Source organism: Urocampus carinirostris, chromosome 1 (assembly GCF_059441175.1).
Source record: "Urocampus carinirostris isolate Australia breed hairy pipefish chromosome 1, RoL_Ucar_1.0, whole genome shotgun sequence".
Classification (NCBI taxonomy): domain Eukaryota; kingdom Metazoa; phylum Chordata; class Actinopteri; order Syngnathiformes; family Syngnathidae; genus Urocampus; species Urocampus carinirostris.
Genome location: NC_142349.1, coordinates 63,580,754 through 63,595,887, shown reverse-complemented (window position 1 = coordinate 63,595,887; position 15,134 = coordinate 63,580,754). Strand labels below are relative to the sequence as shown.

General features: G+C 39.7%; 1 protein-coding gene across 1 annotated transcript in view; it reads left to right on the top strand.

Annotated features, from left to right (window-relative positions):
- Positions 1 to 15,134, top strand: part of abhd3 (abhydrolase domain containing 3, phospholipase) — a 50,607-nt gene that overhangs the window by 24,966 nt on the left and 10,507 nt on the right. Inside the window, exons 5-8 of the mRNA XM_088348240.1 lie at positions 6,256 to 6,368; positions 8,864 to 9,037; positions 12,876 to 12,924; positions 13,016 to 13,181. Of these exons, the coding sequence (XP_088204366.1) occupies positions 6,256 to 6,368; positions 8,864 to 9,037; positions 12,876 to 12,924; positions 13,016 to 13,181 (502 nt within the window). The remainder of the gene's footprint in view (positions 1 to 6,255; positions 6,369 to 8,863; positions 9,038 to 12,875; positions 12,925 to 13,015; positions 13,182 to 15,134) is intronic.

Here is a 15,134-nt window from a genome sequence, read left to right as displayed (position 1 = left end):
CTAGGTAATTATTTTGCTTGCCTATAAACAAGAATAAAACCAAGAAAACAATTTTAAATGTATGCATTTTCTTATTTCACTTGACAAAATCACACAATTAAAATAGACTTTTCTTATTGTACCTATATATATATATATATATATATATATATATATATATATATATATATTATATAAACTAAATGTTTTTATATAGCACTTTGAGTACCATTTTTTTGCCTTAAAGGTTCTTTACAAATTCAGATTCAGATATACTTTATTGTCATTCTTGTACACGTGTATACAGAACGAACTGTCGATACATCTGACCCGCACAGTTTCCTTGAATGTACAGATATAAATAAATGTTGTACTGAGTATTGAAGTACTAATAATATGCTAAATAATTATAGCTTTGTATAGTATTATACAGTAGTGCAAAGAGTGCAAGAGGAGCAGCGAACCAGATGTGCAAAATGGGCAGTCAGGTAAACAAGTCACTATACAATAACAATAACACAAATACTTTTAATTCGATTAAATAATAGAAAATGCTTGTTTGAAGGAATCTACAATAAGAATTTCTGTGTAAAATGTCAGTTAGTGGGGGGGCTGAAAAAAATATTTCACCAAGGGTATATCAGCAAAAAAGGTAGAGAAAACACTAAATAGAGAAACGAGAGCAGGGTGAGCTTGGTCTGTCCTGACAACCGTCTTAATCCGCCTGCTGTGCAATCAGTGTTCCCTCTAAACTGCGCGCGTGCGAAATTGCGCACTGCTCGCAGATTCTCAGGGCACGAGAAAATCTAGCCAGCTCACAAAAATGAGGGCTCGAAATTACTAATTAAGAAGCGACTTAAGTCAAAGTTACAGTGCATGAAGATAAACATACACGGGTTCCCCCGACGTTGTGTCCCAAATGCGGTATTTTGAAGTCGAACGAAGTTGAGTAAAGTTAGTAGAGTATGTCGAGAACCGGCTTTTTCGGCTCGGCTCACTAAAAGGAACCGGCTCTTTCGGGTCCTAAACGGCTCTTCAGGTTGTTTTTGCTTCTTTAATCCCAACATGACCAAATATTAAGTAAAATTATGCACAAAATGACTTAAAGGAAGGGGGGAATAGAACAAAAAAGAAAAAAAAATACCCAAATGAAAAAGTAGTGAAAAGCTGAGAAAAAAAGAAACAAAAGGAAAAGAAAAAAAAAGGGAAAAATTTAGAAAAAAGCCAGAAAAAAAGAAAAGAAAGAAAGGTAGGAAAAAAGCAAATAGAGAACAAAAAGAAAAAAGTAACAGCAAGGAAAAAATAAACACAATGAGATTTTTTTAAAGGAATTAAAAAAAAAAGTAGAAAATAAACACAGAAAAAAGAAGAAAAAGTTTGTCTCATCTCTCATCTCATCAGCTGCACCGCTTATCCTCAGTAGGGTCGCGGGGGTGCTGGAGCCCATCCCAGCAATCATCGGGCAGTGGGCAGGGGACACCCTGAACTGGTTGCCAGCCAATCGCAGGGCACACAGGGACAGACAACTCATTGTTCTAGTCATTCACACCTAGGGACAATTTGGACCGGCCAATTAACCTGACATGCATGTTTTTGGAACGTGGGAGGAAACCGAAGTGCCCGGAGGAAACCCACGCAAGCACGGGGAGAACATACAAACTCCGCACAGGAAGTCTGGAGCTGGATTTGAACCCACGACAGGTTCCCATGACATGAACTGTGCCGCACAAGCGCCGTGCTGCCCCGAAAAAGTTTGTGTTGCATTCAAATAATTTCCAATTGTATCAAGTGAATCTTGTTCCCAACATTGTACTTCCACTAAAAAATGTGATTAAGTACAGTTCTGTATCTTACAACCGACTCAATAAGCCCCCTAAAATATTAATATTATGCGACAAAATATATCAGGAAATAAAAAGAAAAGGATATCTTTAAAGAATTGTAAAAACAAAGGACATTTGTAGGCCGTACAAGCTTTGCAATAGTACATGAGTCAATTCATTCAAAAGAGAAAAATAATTCTGCATAGCCGGAAACTTGATGTCAAGTTTTGGACATGTTTGATAATGAATTATCTTGCCACACTTGGGATTATGGTGGCTCACTGTTGTTTCAAGCGTTGCTCACCGACTTTGTGTGAACGCTCAGACCCGTAAGGAAAATTACAGGGAACATTGTGTGCAATATATTTAGCCAACATAAGGGTCTTTGTTGGTGGTACATTGCTGCGTGGCAATATTGTTCTTTTTGACCACCAAAGTAATTTACAGTTTCACTGAAATCTAACTGAAGGTTCGCCAAGTTCATTCTATCTTATCGTGTGAAAGGTTGCCAGAACCCAGGGTCTTTGTCCCTCTCGGTGGCAATTGTGCCACGTTACGCGAACACGATTTAGCATTTGTACACCTCTTGTGCAAGTTTTCTATGGGAGCGCCATTGTGGGTTGTTGAAACGTGATGTGATTTTAGAATGATGTCAGTGGGGGCCAAAGCGGGCAATTTCCTGAGGTAGCGAATGTAGGTGGTTAATAAATTATTCTGACAAACAATGTATTGACCAATTGAATCAAAGAGCCGAGTTTATTCCTTTCAAAACTCGTCTCGCCCTTTTGGAGCACCACATAGGTTTTTAGAATAGAATAGAATATACCTTTATTGTCATTGTTACAAAATGGGTTAACATATTCATCTCATCTCATTAGCTGCACCGCTTATCCTCAGTAGGGTCGCGGGGGTGCTGGAGCCCATCCCAGCAATCATCGGGCAGTGGGCAGGGGACACCCTGAACTGGTTGCCAGCCAATCGCAGGGCACACGGGGACAGACAACTCGCTCGCTCAGTCACACCTAAGGACAATTTGGACCGGCCAATCCACCTGAAATGCATGTCTTTGGAATGTGGGAGGAAACCGGAGTGCCCGGAGGAAACCCACGCAAGTACGGGGAGAACATACAAACTCCGCACAGTTAGGCCGGGAGCTGGATTTGAACCCACGCAGGAGGTCCCCACGACCTCAGAACTGTGCCGCACACGCGCTAACCACTGCGCCGCCGTGCTGCCCGGGTTAACATATTGTGACGACGAAATTGGGCATGACACTCCAGTTTCACACATTCACAGTTTTTTTAAATCGTTATGTCAGGAAAACGGATGAAAAACCTTGTTTAGCTAATCTGAAGGGTGGCTACACGCACTTTAGGTGAATTATTTTACCGTTCAATATACCTTAATCAAGTCACACACTTGGATTTATGTACTTTTCTTTTACTAATCATCTACCGAAGAAGCTTGAATAGAACACAAAACAAGAATAAGAAAATAAAACAAAGACAACTAGAAGTTGAGAACTTAAACTGGCACCATTTGGATAGACAACAACATTGGCTTGATTATTACGTTATTGTATTTTGATAGAGTTCCCCCTTTTCGTCACACTAAAATCAATAATGTTCTGCAAAGTTCTGCGTCGATGAAGATGTCTTTGTGTCCTCGGCTGTAGAGCAATGAGGAATCCTGTTAGCCTTGAGAGCCAGTTAGGACGAGGACCATAGGATACAAGGTGTTGAAGCAGGGGTTGACTGCTAGTGGCTTAAGGTTTCTCGGAGGTCACAGCGCACAAAAATGAGGGCTCAAAATTACTAATTAAGAAGAGACTTAAGTCAAAGTTACAGTGTATGAAGATAAAAATACACGGGTTCCCCTGACGTTTTGGCCTAAATGCGGTATTTTGAAGTCAATGTCGAACGAAGTTGAAAAGTAAAGAAGTAGAGTTTGTTGAGAACCGGCTTCTTCGGCTCGGCTCACTAAAAGGAACCGGCTCCTTCGGGTCCTAAACGGCTCTTCAGATTCAGATTCAGATTCAGATCTACTTTATTGTCATTCTAGTACACGTGTATACAGAACGAAATGTCGATGCATCTGACCCCCACAGTTTCCTTGAATGTACAGATATAAATAATGTTGTATTGTATTTTGGCTACGTGTAGTATTTTACCATAGTGCCGATAGTGCAAGAAGAGTAGCTAACCAGATGTGCAATATGGGCAGTCAGGTTAACAAGTCAGGTACACAGTAACATTAACACTGTAGGTTGTGTTTGCTTCTTTAATCCCAACATGACCAAATATTATGTAAAATTATGCACAAAATGACTTAAAGGAAGGGGGGAATAGACAAAAAAGAAAAAAAATACCAAAATGAAAAAGTAGTGAAAAGCTGAGAAAAAAAGAAACAAAAGGAAGAGAAAAAAAGAAGGAACAATTTAGAAAAAACCCAGAAAAAAAGAAAAGAGAGAAATGTAGGAAAAAAGTAAATAGAGAACAAAAAGAAAAAAAGCAACAGCTCGGAAAAAATAAACTAAATGAGATTTTTTAAAGGAATTTTAAAAAAAAGTTAAAAAAAAAACACGGAAAAACGAAGAAAAAGTTTGTGTTGCATTCAAATAATTTACGATTATATCAAGTGAATCTTGTTGCCAACATTGTACTTCCACTCAAAAATGTGATTAAGTACAGTTCTGTATCGTACAACCGACTAAATAAGCCCCCAAAAACGTTAATATTATGCAACAAAATATATCAGGAAAAAAAAGAAATGGATATCTTGTGAAAGAATTGTAAGAACAAACGACGTTTGCAGGCCGTACAACCTTTGCAATAGTACATGAGTCAATTCATTCAAAAGAGAAAAATCATTTTGCATGGCCGGAAACTCAGTAAAATGTCAAGTTTTGGACATGTTTGATAATGAATTATCTGGCCACACTTGGGATTATGGTGGCTCACTGTTGTTTCAAGCGTTGCTCACCGACTTTGTGTGAACGCTCAGACCCGTAAGGAAAATTACAGGGAACATTGGCCAGGGCCTTGGTCCAGCTCCTCCTGTTAGGACATACCCTCCTACCTTGTGGCTTGCCAAATTCAGCCTGCCCTTGCGAAGTGCACCAGCTCCTGGTTACGGTAACCTAGGAGGGGCGGATCTCCTGTGGTGGGGTTGTCACGGCAACCTTTGATGCGCAAATGCAAGCAAAGTTCCCCTTCCCAAACCTCACATTCCACCAGTATCAGTCAGATAACGTATCTATGTGATTGACTTAAAACACAATATTCACTTCTTGTGTTTTGACATTGTTTGATCATTTTCTGACATTGCAAAACGGAATTCTGACCAAACGTTGAATACTCTACACTGGCCATGTAAGCTTTAAGTGTTTTCTTGGGTAATTTTGAAAGATCTCTTGGAATTTTGCTAATCGTTTTTGTATTCATTTGATCTCAAAGTGTTCTGACCCTCTGTTTAAATGCAGAGCTGCAACCACGGAGGGATTTATTTTTAAGTGCTTTGGAAGGGAATGTCGTTTTACCTAGCAGTGCAAATAGCCTTAACATTTAACTTTTAAATGTCAGGTGAACAGTTTAGAATGGGACATGTTTACATGGCAACTACATTCTTTTTTTGTACTTTATTTTTTTTTAATACATTCTTATCCCATTGGATTTTTTTACATTTTTAGTTAATTTCTCTAGAAAAAATATATAAATTTAAGCCTAAAAATAACCGGAATAATCTAATATAGGAAATTATTTTCCTCACTTGATTATTTTCTCATAAAGATCAGAAAAATACTACAGTATTTAAAACAATCAAAATATTTAGAATCAGCCATGCCGTATCTTTTTGCTTGTTTAAAGGATGATCTTTTTAATTTTGATATAAGAATAAAATAAAATAAATGTAGTAAACATTGCCCCCCCTAAACGTAAATATAATAAAAGTAGTTTTGCTTGGTATGTTTTTTTTAATTATTTCACAAAAAAAAATAATAATTTAAATAAACACTATTTTCCTTTTTTTTCAAACAAAAACATTAAAATGAGAACAATTAATTTACGGAATAAATGAGAAAATTATGTACAATCCATAATATCATACAATTTTACTTGGAAAAAAAGCTAATTAGGCTACTGTTAATCATAATTATTATTTTTCCTAACTTAACTAAAAATAATTTTAAATAAAGTCAAAGAATAGAAATAACACTTTCCTTATTTTACCTGAAAAATAAGTTATAATATAGTATAAAAATTCCGGAGGTCAGGTGGCAATGAGTTCCAGAGCTGGGGGGCAGAGCGGCTGAAAGCTCTGCACCCCATGGAGCCCCCAATAGAGCAGTTCAATGTTTAACGCAGTCACTTTTTGAAAGAAGTAGTAACTATAACGACATAATGCTTTATAAAGTAAGGTGCCCAACACTGCTGACGATGTTGTCTCCTGACAGACGCCGCGGACTTACTGCGCAGCCAACACGGAGGACCTGGAAACCGTCATCGAGCACGTCCATGCTAGCTGCCCCACCGCACCCATCATGGCGGCGGGCGTCTCCATGGGCGGGTAATAAGCCTCTCTTCTCGTTCTGTTCGTTCCCTCCGTCGACTGGAAGCGGCCATCGGACCGGATTAAGGAAGAGATTAACAATAATACCTCGACATGACAAAAATCCAGCCGACGCCGATCACTCGCGTTTATTAATTTCGTCCAGTTTGTCATCCGCTTTGGCTAAGCCCGAGACGAGAGGGAAATTTTCCGGGTGTGTATTTCCTGAGAGTGGCTGCAATCTATTTCTCTCGTGAAATTTCAAACGTTATGTACCGTATTTTCCGCACTATAAGGCGCACCGGGTTATAGGGCGCACCCCGAAAAAATAGTTTTTGGTCCTATATTTGACATACCTAAGACACACCGGATTATAAGGCGCTACAATGGGAACGTCGACAAAACAATCAGATAGTTCAGTCCAATTTATTACCCCATTAACATTCAGAAAGCTTGCAAAGAAGCAAATACGTGTCGTAGACACGTGCGGATGCGGTGTCCGTACGATGTCACTCAAATGCATCCTTCCAAATATCATTCGGAAGGTTAAAGTCTTGGGATTCAAGAAATACCAACCATTCCTTATTTTCTATTTTCTTTTTCGCTTGCAACTTTACTGTGCATAAGACAATAAACACTTGCAATTGAGTTTAATTTAAAAATAGACACTCCATTCCATCCATTATCTGCACCGCTTATCACAGAAATATCAAGTTCAGTCTGAAACAAGATACAGGGAAAATATATAGCCGGAGTAGCTCACCGAAGTCGTTGTGTTCAATAATAATGTGCAACCATGGTCCTCTTATATCCGTGAGTGTAGTAAATCCAGGAGAATCAAATATTTACAAATACAGAATAGTAAAACATGCTTTCTCTACGCCGTCAACCCAACGTGCTATTCACATTCATCTTTTTCGGCCAATTGCAGGCTTTGTTTTGCCACTTTAGCCTATGCCAGCCTGTAAATGATAAAAAGGATCCGCCCCCTTTACCTCCGAATAACTTTAGCCAATAGTGATCGATTCAAATGATGATTGGCACATTGGTTAGCCAATGAAACACCGGTAAATAAATCCCAGCGTACACCGCGGACTACTTGGCGTTCGGGGGAAAATCTAGTCGGCGGCTGCTGCATTATTTGCAAGACTTTGCGACTTAATATTGAGCCATATATAAGGCGCACTGTATTATAAGGCGCATGGTCAGCTTTTGAAAAAAATAAAGGCTTTTAGGTGCGCCTTATAGTGCGGAAAATACGGTACTTTGATGTATTGCATTTACAGTTCAGTTTTTGTCTTCTACCCTTATTTTTTCATACAAATGATAAGTAGAACAATTAAAAGTTGTTTCACTAAATCAGAGGTCACCAACCTTTTTGAAGCTGAGAGCTAGATTTAGCATGAGGCTTTTTCTGTTATTCCCAGTACTATGTTTTTACTGGGTTATTATAATGCCAGTACCCAGTTGCCATTATTAGAGGCAGAGTTAAAATAGGCGAGTTTAACACTAAAGCATGCTAGTTATAAATAATGCTAGTTATTTTCAGAACCAGTTCACAAACCACTCCGGTGTAGTTTGGGGGCTACGTGGTACCAGAACCCCATTGGGGACCCCTGCACTAAATAATTAAAGTTATAATTCATTTGTGGGGTGGGGATCTAGTTAATGTATTTCAAATGTGTTTTTTAGCTAGTCTCAGCTCTATTGGGAGGAGAGCTTTCAGCCGCTCTGTCCCCAGCTCTGGAACTCATTGTCGCCTGACCCCCGGATTTCCGCCACCTGTTCCACCTTCAAATCCAGACTCTTCAGACTTGCCTTTTTTTGATCATCTGCCTCACATACCGCCCCCTTTTAACTGCTTTTATTTGCTATTTATCACCTGCTTGTTTTATTGTTGTTTGTTACTATATGTATAGCGACCTTGGGTGTCCTAAAAGCTGTTCTTCGAAGTACAATGTATTATCATTATTATTATTAAGTTGTTTTTTGGGGGGGTCGATGCTTGAGATTATGTCCCTTTTTTATGCAGTTTTGCAATCAAAGACTAAATATAATAAGCAACTTTTTGCATATTTTACAGGACGACACAATGAACATTGAGGAATAAATCGTTTTTCTCTCTTTTTTTTCAACTTTGTTTGGAAGTGACTTGATTTTTTTTAAAAAGCTGTAATTTCATTTGATATATTTATTAAAAAGAAGCATCTTCAAATGTGCCAGTACTCATACCAGAAGTCAGCATCAATGCAGATACCAGCGATATTTGAATCAGTACTCTTGACGATGGCTGATACGGTTATCAGGTGGCCTTCAATGGCTATTTACGATCAGGAACTAGAACCAAAATATCAGATTTCCTAGAAAATCGCAATGACCCGTCACTAGGGAGCCATTTTTAAAACCAGTCCGTGGGCTACTCCGTTGTTCGGAAGGGGCTACCTCGTGAGCCCTGGTTTACTGTGAACAAACCATTAACTTTTCACATTAATTTGATTTTTTTTTCTGTCCAGGATGATGCTAGCTAACTATTTGGGGCGCAAGGGCCAGGCGACGTGCCTGCGAGGTGTGGTCGTGTTCTCGGCGGGCTGGGACGTGTTCGAGTGCACGGCATCGCTGGAGAAACCGCTTGATCGCTTCCTCTTCAACTCCTACCTCACCAGTTGCCTGCAAGCCTCTGTGCACAGGTCAGCCACCGGACAGGCTAAAGCAGGATTAGCACTGCCGATAGCTGGATGCTAATGCTATAAAGGAAGCTTGTGGGGGGGTTTTCAGCCTGGAGCTTAAATTGGAAATGTCTGGCTTTATCATTATTATTTTTTTATTTATTTATCTTCCTAAATTATTTCATAAATGAATCATTCAAAATGAAAAAAAATAAAAGTGTGTAAAACACACAATAAACAAATACATGAACCTAATTTTTTTGAGAATTTAAATGATAATTCATTTTACTGGGTGTTGCCAGAGCTAGGTTTTGGGTGAAACTGGGCCAAATCGGGATTTCCAGATAAAAAAATAAATAAAAACATCCCAATGTTCCCAAGTGCATTTTTTAAATGTCCCTACACTTTTAAGATCTAAATATAAAAACACTTGAAAATTGAATATGAAAATAAATCAATGAATCAGTTATGAAATAAATCATGATTCACTAGGGCTGCACTTAAAGGGATAGTGTATGAGCACGGGGAGAACATGCAAACTCCACAAAGGAGAATTCGATCCCATTACCTCAGAACTGTGCCACGGACGTGCTAACCACTCACTAAATGTATATAATACATTATACATAATATATATAATACATATATATCATCGGAATCATCGGTTAGCGCATGTGCGGCACAGTTCATGTCTTGGGAACCTCCTGCGTGGGTTCAAATCCAGCTCCAGACTTCCTGTGCGGAGTTTGTATGTTCTCCCCGTGCTTGCGTGGGTTTCCTCCGGGCACTCCGGTTTCCTCCCACATTCCAAAAACATGCATTTCAGGTGAATTGGCCGGTCCAAATCGTCCCTAGGTGTGAATGAGCGAGTGAGTTGTCTGTCCCCGTGTGCCCTGCGATTGGTGTCCCCTGCCCACTGCCCGGAGATTGCTGGGATGGGCTCCAGCACCCCCGCGACCCTGCTAATGAGATGAGATGAGATGAGATATATATATATATATATATATATATATATATATATTCTATACAGAAGCTGCCCGACTTACGAACGAGGTTCCGGATCGTTCGTAAGTTGTTTAAGGTTTATATAAGTATGTTTAAGGCAAGTATAAGTAACCTGTATTTTTTTGTACTAAAAAATAAAAATGTCATAAAATAATATGCTCTATAAAGATGAATAAAGTTAAGTTAAACTTACTTTAGGAAGATGGGCTTTAAGAGTTAGGCAACTTCCTCCTCCGTGGTAAAAAGTGGCCGAAAAAAGAAATCCATCCATTTTCTTGCATCAAGCCTTATTCCACTTTCATTTCAAAAGAAACGGCTCGCCTCTTCTTTACACCAACCATATTGAATGGATGCACGACATATTAAACAATAAAAATTCTTAGTGCGCTGGAGATACGGTATACAATGTTTACACACAAACTAGGATCTGGTTGGATGCTAGGTGACCTCTCACAGCACCATGACACGCCAGTATCGGCGGAAAGAATCACTACAGCACTGTCCTCTACTCAGATAAAGGTGCACACAATACAAAATCTAACTGACGGCAATGTCCGGATATTTCTCGACATCCCCCAAAAAATATGTCCGTATCTACCGTTTTTTGTAAGTCGAATGGTTGTAAGTAGGGGAGCGTCTGTATATTTTGCATATATATATAAAAAACATATAAGTGTCATGAAACGGACCGGGAATCAGGAAGTTGGAACTCATTTCCGTAGACGATCTGTCACTTTAATTGAGAAAGAAAGGTTGTCCAACACACAAACGGACCAAAAACAAAACAAAGCAGGCTCAAATGCAGGCAAAACTACAGACTAGGCATTTAACGGGATTAAACAGAACTTGCAGGAATCTCTCAGAATGTTACACCGGAGTGCAACAAAGTCCAACAAGCAAAACAAGAATAAACAGGTATCAACAAGTTTTCAACAAGGGTAAACAATGATCTGCCAAAGGGCAGTTCCAAAAGTACCCATAGGAGTAATCAGAAAAATGCAGGTCAGCCGGTGTCAAGGGGCGGGGCCAGCTGGGCACCATGACAACTGTGCAGGACATGACAATAAGTGTGCGTGTTTATGTCTATAAAATATATATAAATATACAATACGTTTAGTCAACCACTAATTGTGCAAGTTCTCCCACTTGAAAATATTAGAGAGGCATGTGACTGCCAACATGGGTAAACCTCAACCATGAGAAACAGAATGTGATTTATTTTTTTTAATATCATTGTTTGATTTTTAAAGAATTTATTTGCATATCATGGAAAATGGAAAAGAAGTATTTGGTCGATACCGAAATGTCATTTTAATACATGGTTATGTCCCCTTTGTTGGGAAGAACTGAGGCCAAACGTTTTCTGTAACCCTTCATAAGCTTTTCAGACACTGTTGCTGTTATTTTATAAAAAACAACATCATGTGAAATTTCGTTTTTACATTTAAGTCATAAATGTAGCCAAATATACTAAAGTAAGACAGTCATTCCATTGAATCGTATCTCAAAAATATTTAACTTATGTATTTATGAATAATGTATTTTAATGAAATCTACATAATGTGCAATTTATCTTTTTACATTGACTTCATAAATTAAATACAATAAGACAAAATATTTTAATTCTTTTTTTTTGAGAGTGAACCACACCATATATTTTAAGAGAAAAATCAACAAAACTGCCAAGACAAAAGCTAATTCTTTAGTGTATTTTGTTTCACTTAGTGGCATTTAATAATTTGATCAAATATTTGAAATAATAATAATGTCAGAGCCTTTGTCCCATATCAATATAAATACACCACATTCAAATGGTCTCCCTGCCGCAGTAACATAAAAGTGTTGAGGCTTATGTTGACAGTCCTTTTTTTCCTGAATAATGGTTTCAAAATAAGGTGCGAGCAAAGTTCTTTGTAAAAATGTCACAGAATACTGCAAACAAGAAGAACACGAATATATTTATAAATAAGTGCACATAGCTCTGCCCAGCTCTACCTCTCACTCAATCAAATTGCTCTAAGTCCTTTGCTGCCATTTATGGGTATTGTTGTTTGCATTTTGTTCTGTGGGTTTTCCTCAAAAAAGTGTCTCAAAGCTGAACATATATTTTGTAATGGGCTTCCATATAAAGGATTCCTTAGCGATGTACTGCTAAAACGGGGTGTGTTGGTGTGTCACTGTCATGGTAAAAGGTAGAAAAGACTGTGACCTATATTTACTGGACCAAACACTTTCTGGCATCAGTGTTGTTTTGGCTTCGCATGGTTTACGGTTGTAATTGCTCAGTTCACATCCAGGAAAACGGCCAAAGTCTCATTTTATCTCCGAGCCAGACGTACTCATAAAGAGAGCACTATCTGGCTCCCTAGCCATAGGTTCCCGACCTCTGTACTATGAGGTTCCGGTTGGGTTAGGGTGAGTGTTAGGGTTAGGGTTAGGGTTTTCATTTTCTTTTTCTTGCTTTTTTTCCTTTTATTATTGTATTTTTTATAAAAATCATAAAAGTGGTTAAAAAAAAGGGCAGCACGGTGGCTCAGTGGTCAACTCAACGCTACCGGTTCTCTACCAACATCTGCCAGATCCATCACAACTCTTACAATTGCCGCGGGAATTGTCTAGTGTATGATTAGTTTTACTATATTTTACGCTGTTTTCAGACATGCCGCAGGCTGTGAGTTTGATACATGTGATTTAAGCATTTAGCCTACGTTTAAAATGATATTCCTCTAATGCTAAATTTCTGACTATGTTTAATTTGCTAGTTTTGGATACATATTTTGATTTTATTACTATTTTTATATATATAGAATAGAATCTTCATAATATGCATCATTTTTACTGTATCTTCCACCAGGCACAGACCAGTTCTAGAAAAGTGTTACGACATCGACCATGTTATGAAGGTAGGAATGTTTTTATTTTCATGTCATCAGGCAAAAGACAGTTAAATGCTCTTGCTATAAAAGAAACTCATCAACTGCATTCCTCTCCCAGGCCAAAACTATCCGCGAGTTCGACGAGAGGTTCACGTCCATCATGTTCGGCTACGCCACCAACGACGACTATTATCACGATGCAAGTCCCGTCCACAGGCTTAAGTCCGTGCAGGTTCCCATGCTGTGCCTCAATGCAGCCGACGATGTATTTTCCCCGTCTCACGGTAAAAACTCATTCTTAGTTTGGGAATTGCATGAAAAGATTAGGACTGGTTCTTTCATTGGATCTATAGTCAGGTCAAGTCAAGTCACATTTATTTGTATAGCCCTTACTCACAAGATGTCTCAAAGGACTGCACAGGATTATAATGACACCATCCCCTGATCTTAAACCAACATGAGGGCAAGGAAAACCTCAGTATGAGGAAAAAAGAAACCTTGAGAAGGGGCCTCACAACTGGTAATCCCCCTTCCAGGATGACCAGGGTGGAGTAGATTTAGCATTGGGTAACAGTACACAAACATAGCGAACATCAATACTACCGCGTTCTCGTTTGCCCGCGTCCCTGCGTCTTAGACGCATCATTTTTGCTGGGGACGCATAGTGTCAAATCAATGTGCGTCCCCGGGACGCAACTTTTTGACACAAAATTGTCATTACTACCCGATACTTTTTTTAACAAAGATTTACCGCACTCAACTTTTCGTCAAGCAGATCCGCCATTGTTGTTTTGGTCTCGCGGTGCGAGATTTCGTCTGCACGGCGATCTCAGCCAACGAGATCTCGTTGCTTCGAGATGACGTCGTTGTTGTTGTTGTTGAAACACTCAAGGCGCCTAAGGTAATACTTAGTGGCGCTAGACCCGCTCGTGGGAGGCTCCGTAGTTCTCCGAAGGAGAGGGGGCTGCGACTGTCCTCTGCCGCCAGGCCTGACGGGGTGTGACCCAAGCAAACCAAGCATACGAAGCCTCTGAAGTCCTTAGTACGTTCGGACAGGCCGGTGCATGATTTATGGAAGCCCCGTGGGCAGGTAGTACAGGTGATTGGGGTGTGGTCGCAGCGAATGGTTTGAAAGCACCACTGGCATTTGGACTGGGGGCCAGGGTTGCTCTCGAAGTCGCCCGTCCTAAGAAGAACAGAGAGAGGAGAGTAGAAGAGAGAAAGAGAGGGACAGATAGAGAGAAAGACAGACGGACAGAGTAAAATGCAAAAAAGGAGAAAAGAGAGTTAGAGAGGCGGGGAGAGAGTAGGAAAGAGAGGGATAGAGAAAATGAGAGACAAGAGTGAAAAGGCGGAAGAGAGAAAAGGAGAGACAAAGAAGGAGAGAGGACCAAGAAAGATAGAAAGAGCGAGTCTGAGTGGATTGAGTTGGATTCGTAAGGCTCCCCTGGGAGAGAGCCCTTCGCAGGACACCACGGGAAGGTTCCTAGTCTTTGTCCTGCCGGTGGTTGTTGTTGAGTGAGAGAGAAATATGCCTCCGAAAAAAAACCCAGTTAGTATTAGGTGAAAATCAACACAAAATTAGTAATTTCTTCAGTGTCGGTAATAAGTCGAAACGTAATACAGAAAGTGATAACAACGGCTATAATTCCGGCACGAAAAAACGGCGGAGAAATTCTTCGGAAGATCGCAGACTAACAGGGTAAATGAACAATGCTGCAAAAACAATTAAACCTTGATTGTTAAGTAGAATATTTCAGGGTTTATTCATATTTTCTTATTTTATTTGGAGAAAAAGCTTTAAAATAATAACAAGAAAGAACTAATACCTCAAAATTGTTGTTTATTTTAGTATTGTAGATGGCCCAACATTGATGGATAAATTGGAAATAATGTCAGGCGAAAGGAAGACTGAGATCACTTGCACGCGTTTCTTGGTTTTTATTGGAAGTAAGGAATGACAAGGCGTGATTCTTCGATCTGTTGTTTGACGGATTGACGCAGCTTGACAGGCGGGTGAAGGCTTGGCGGGAATGGTCGTGGACAGGCGTAATCGTCGTGTTGTCGGTCGGGGCTGGAGAAGAAGGACGTCGTCGTGTTCGGAAGAGTGATCAGGAGTCAGACAGGCAGGGCAGGTCGTAGGCAAATTCGGAAACGGGTCGGCAACGGAGATCAAGTAGAAGAAAACAGGAGGCAGGCAAAGAGGCGGAGGTACGGGCTTTCTGAGCAGATGGCAA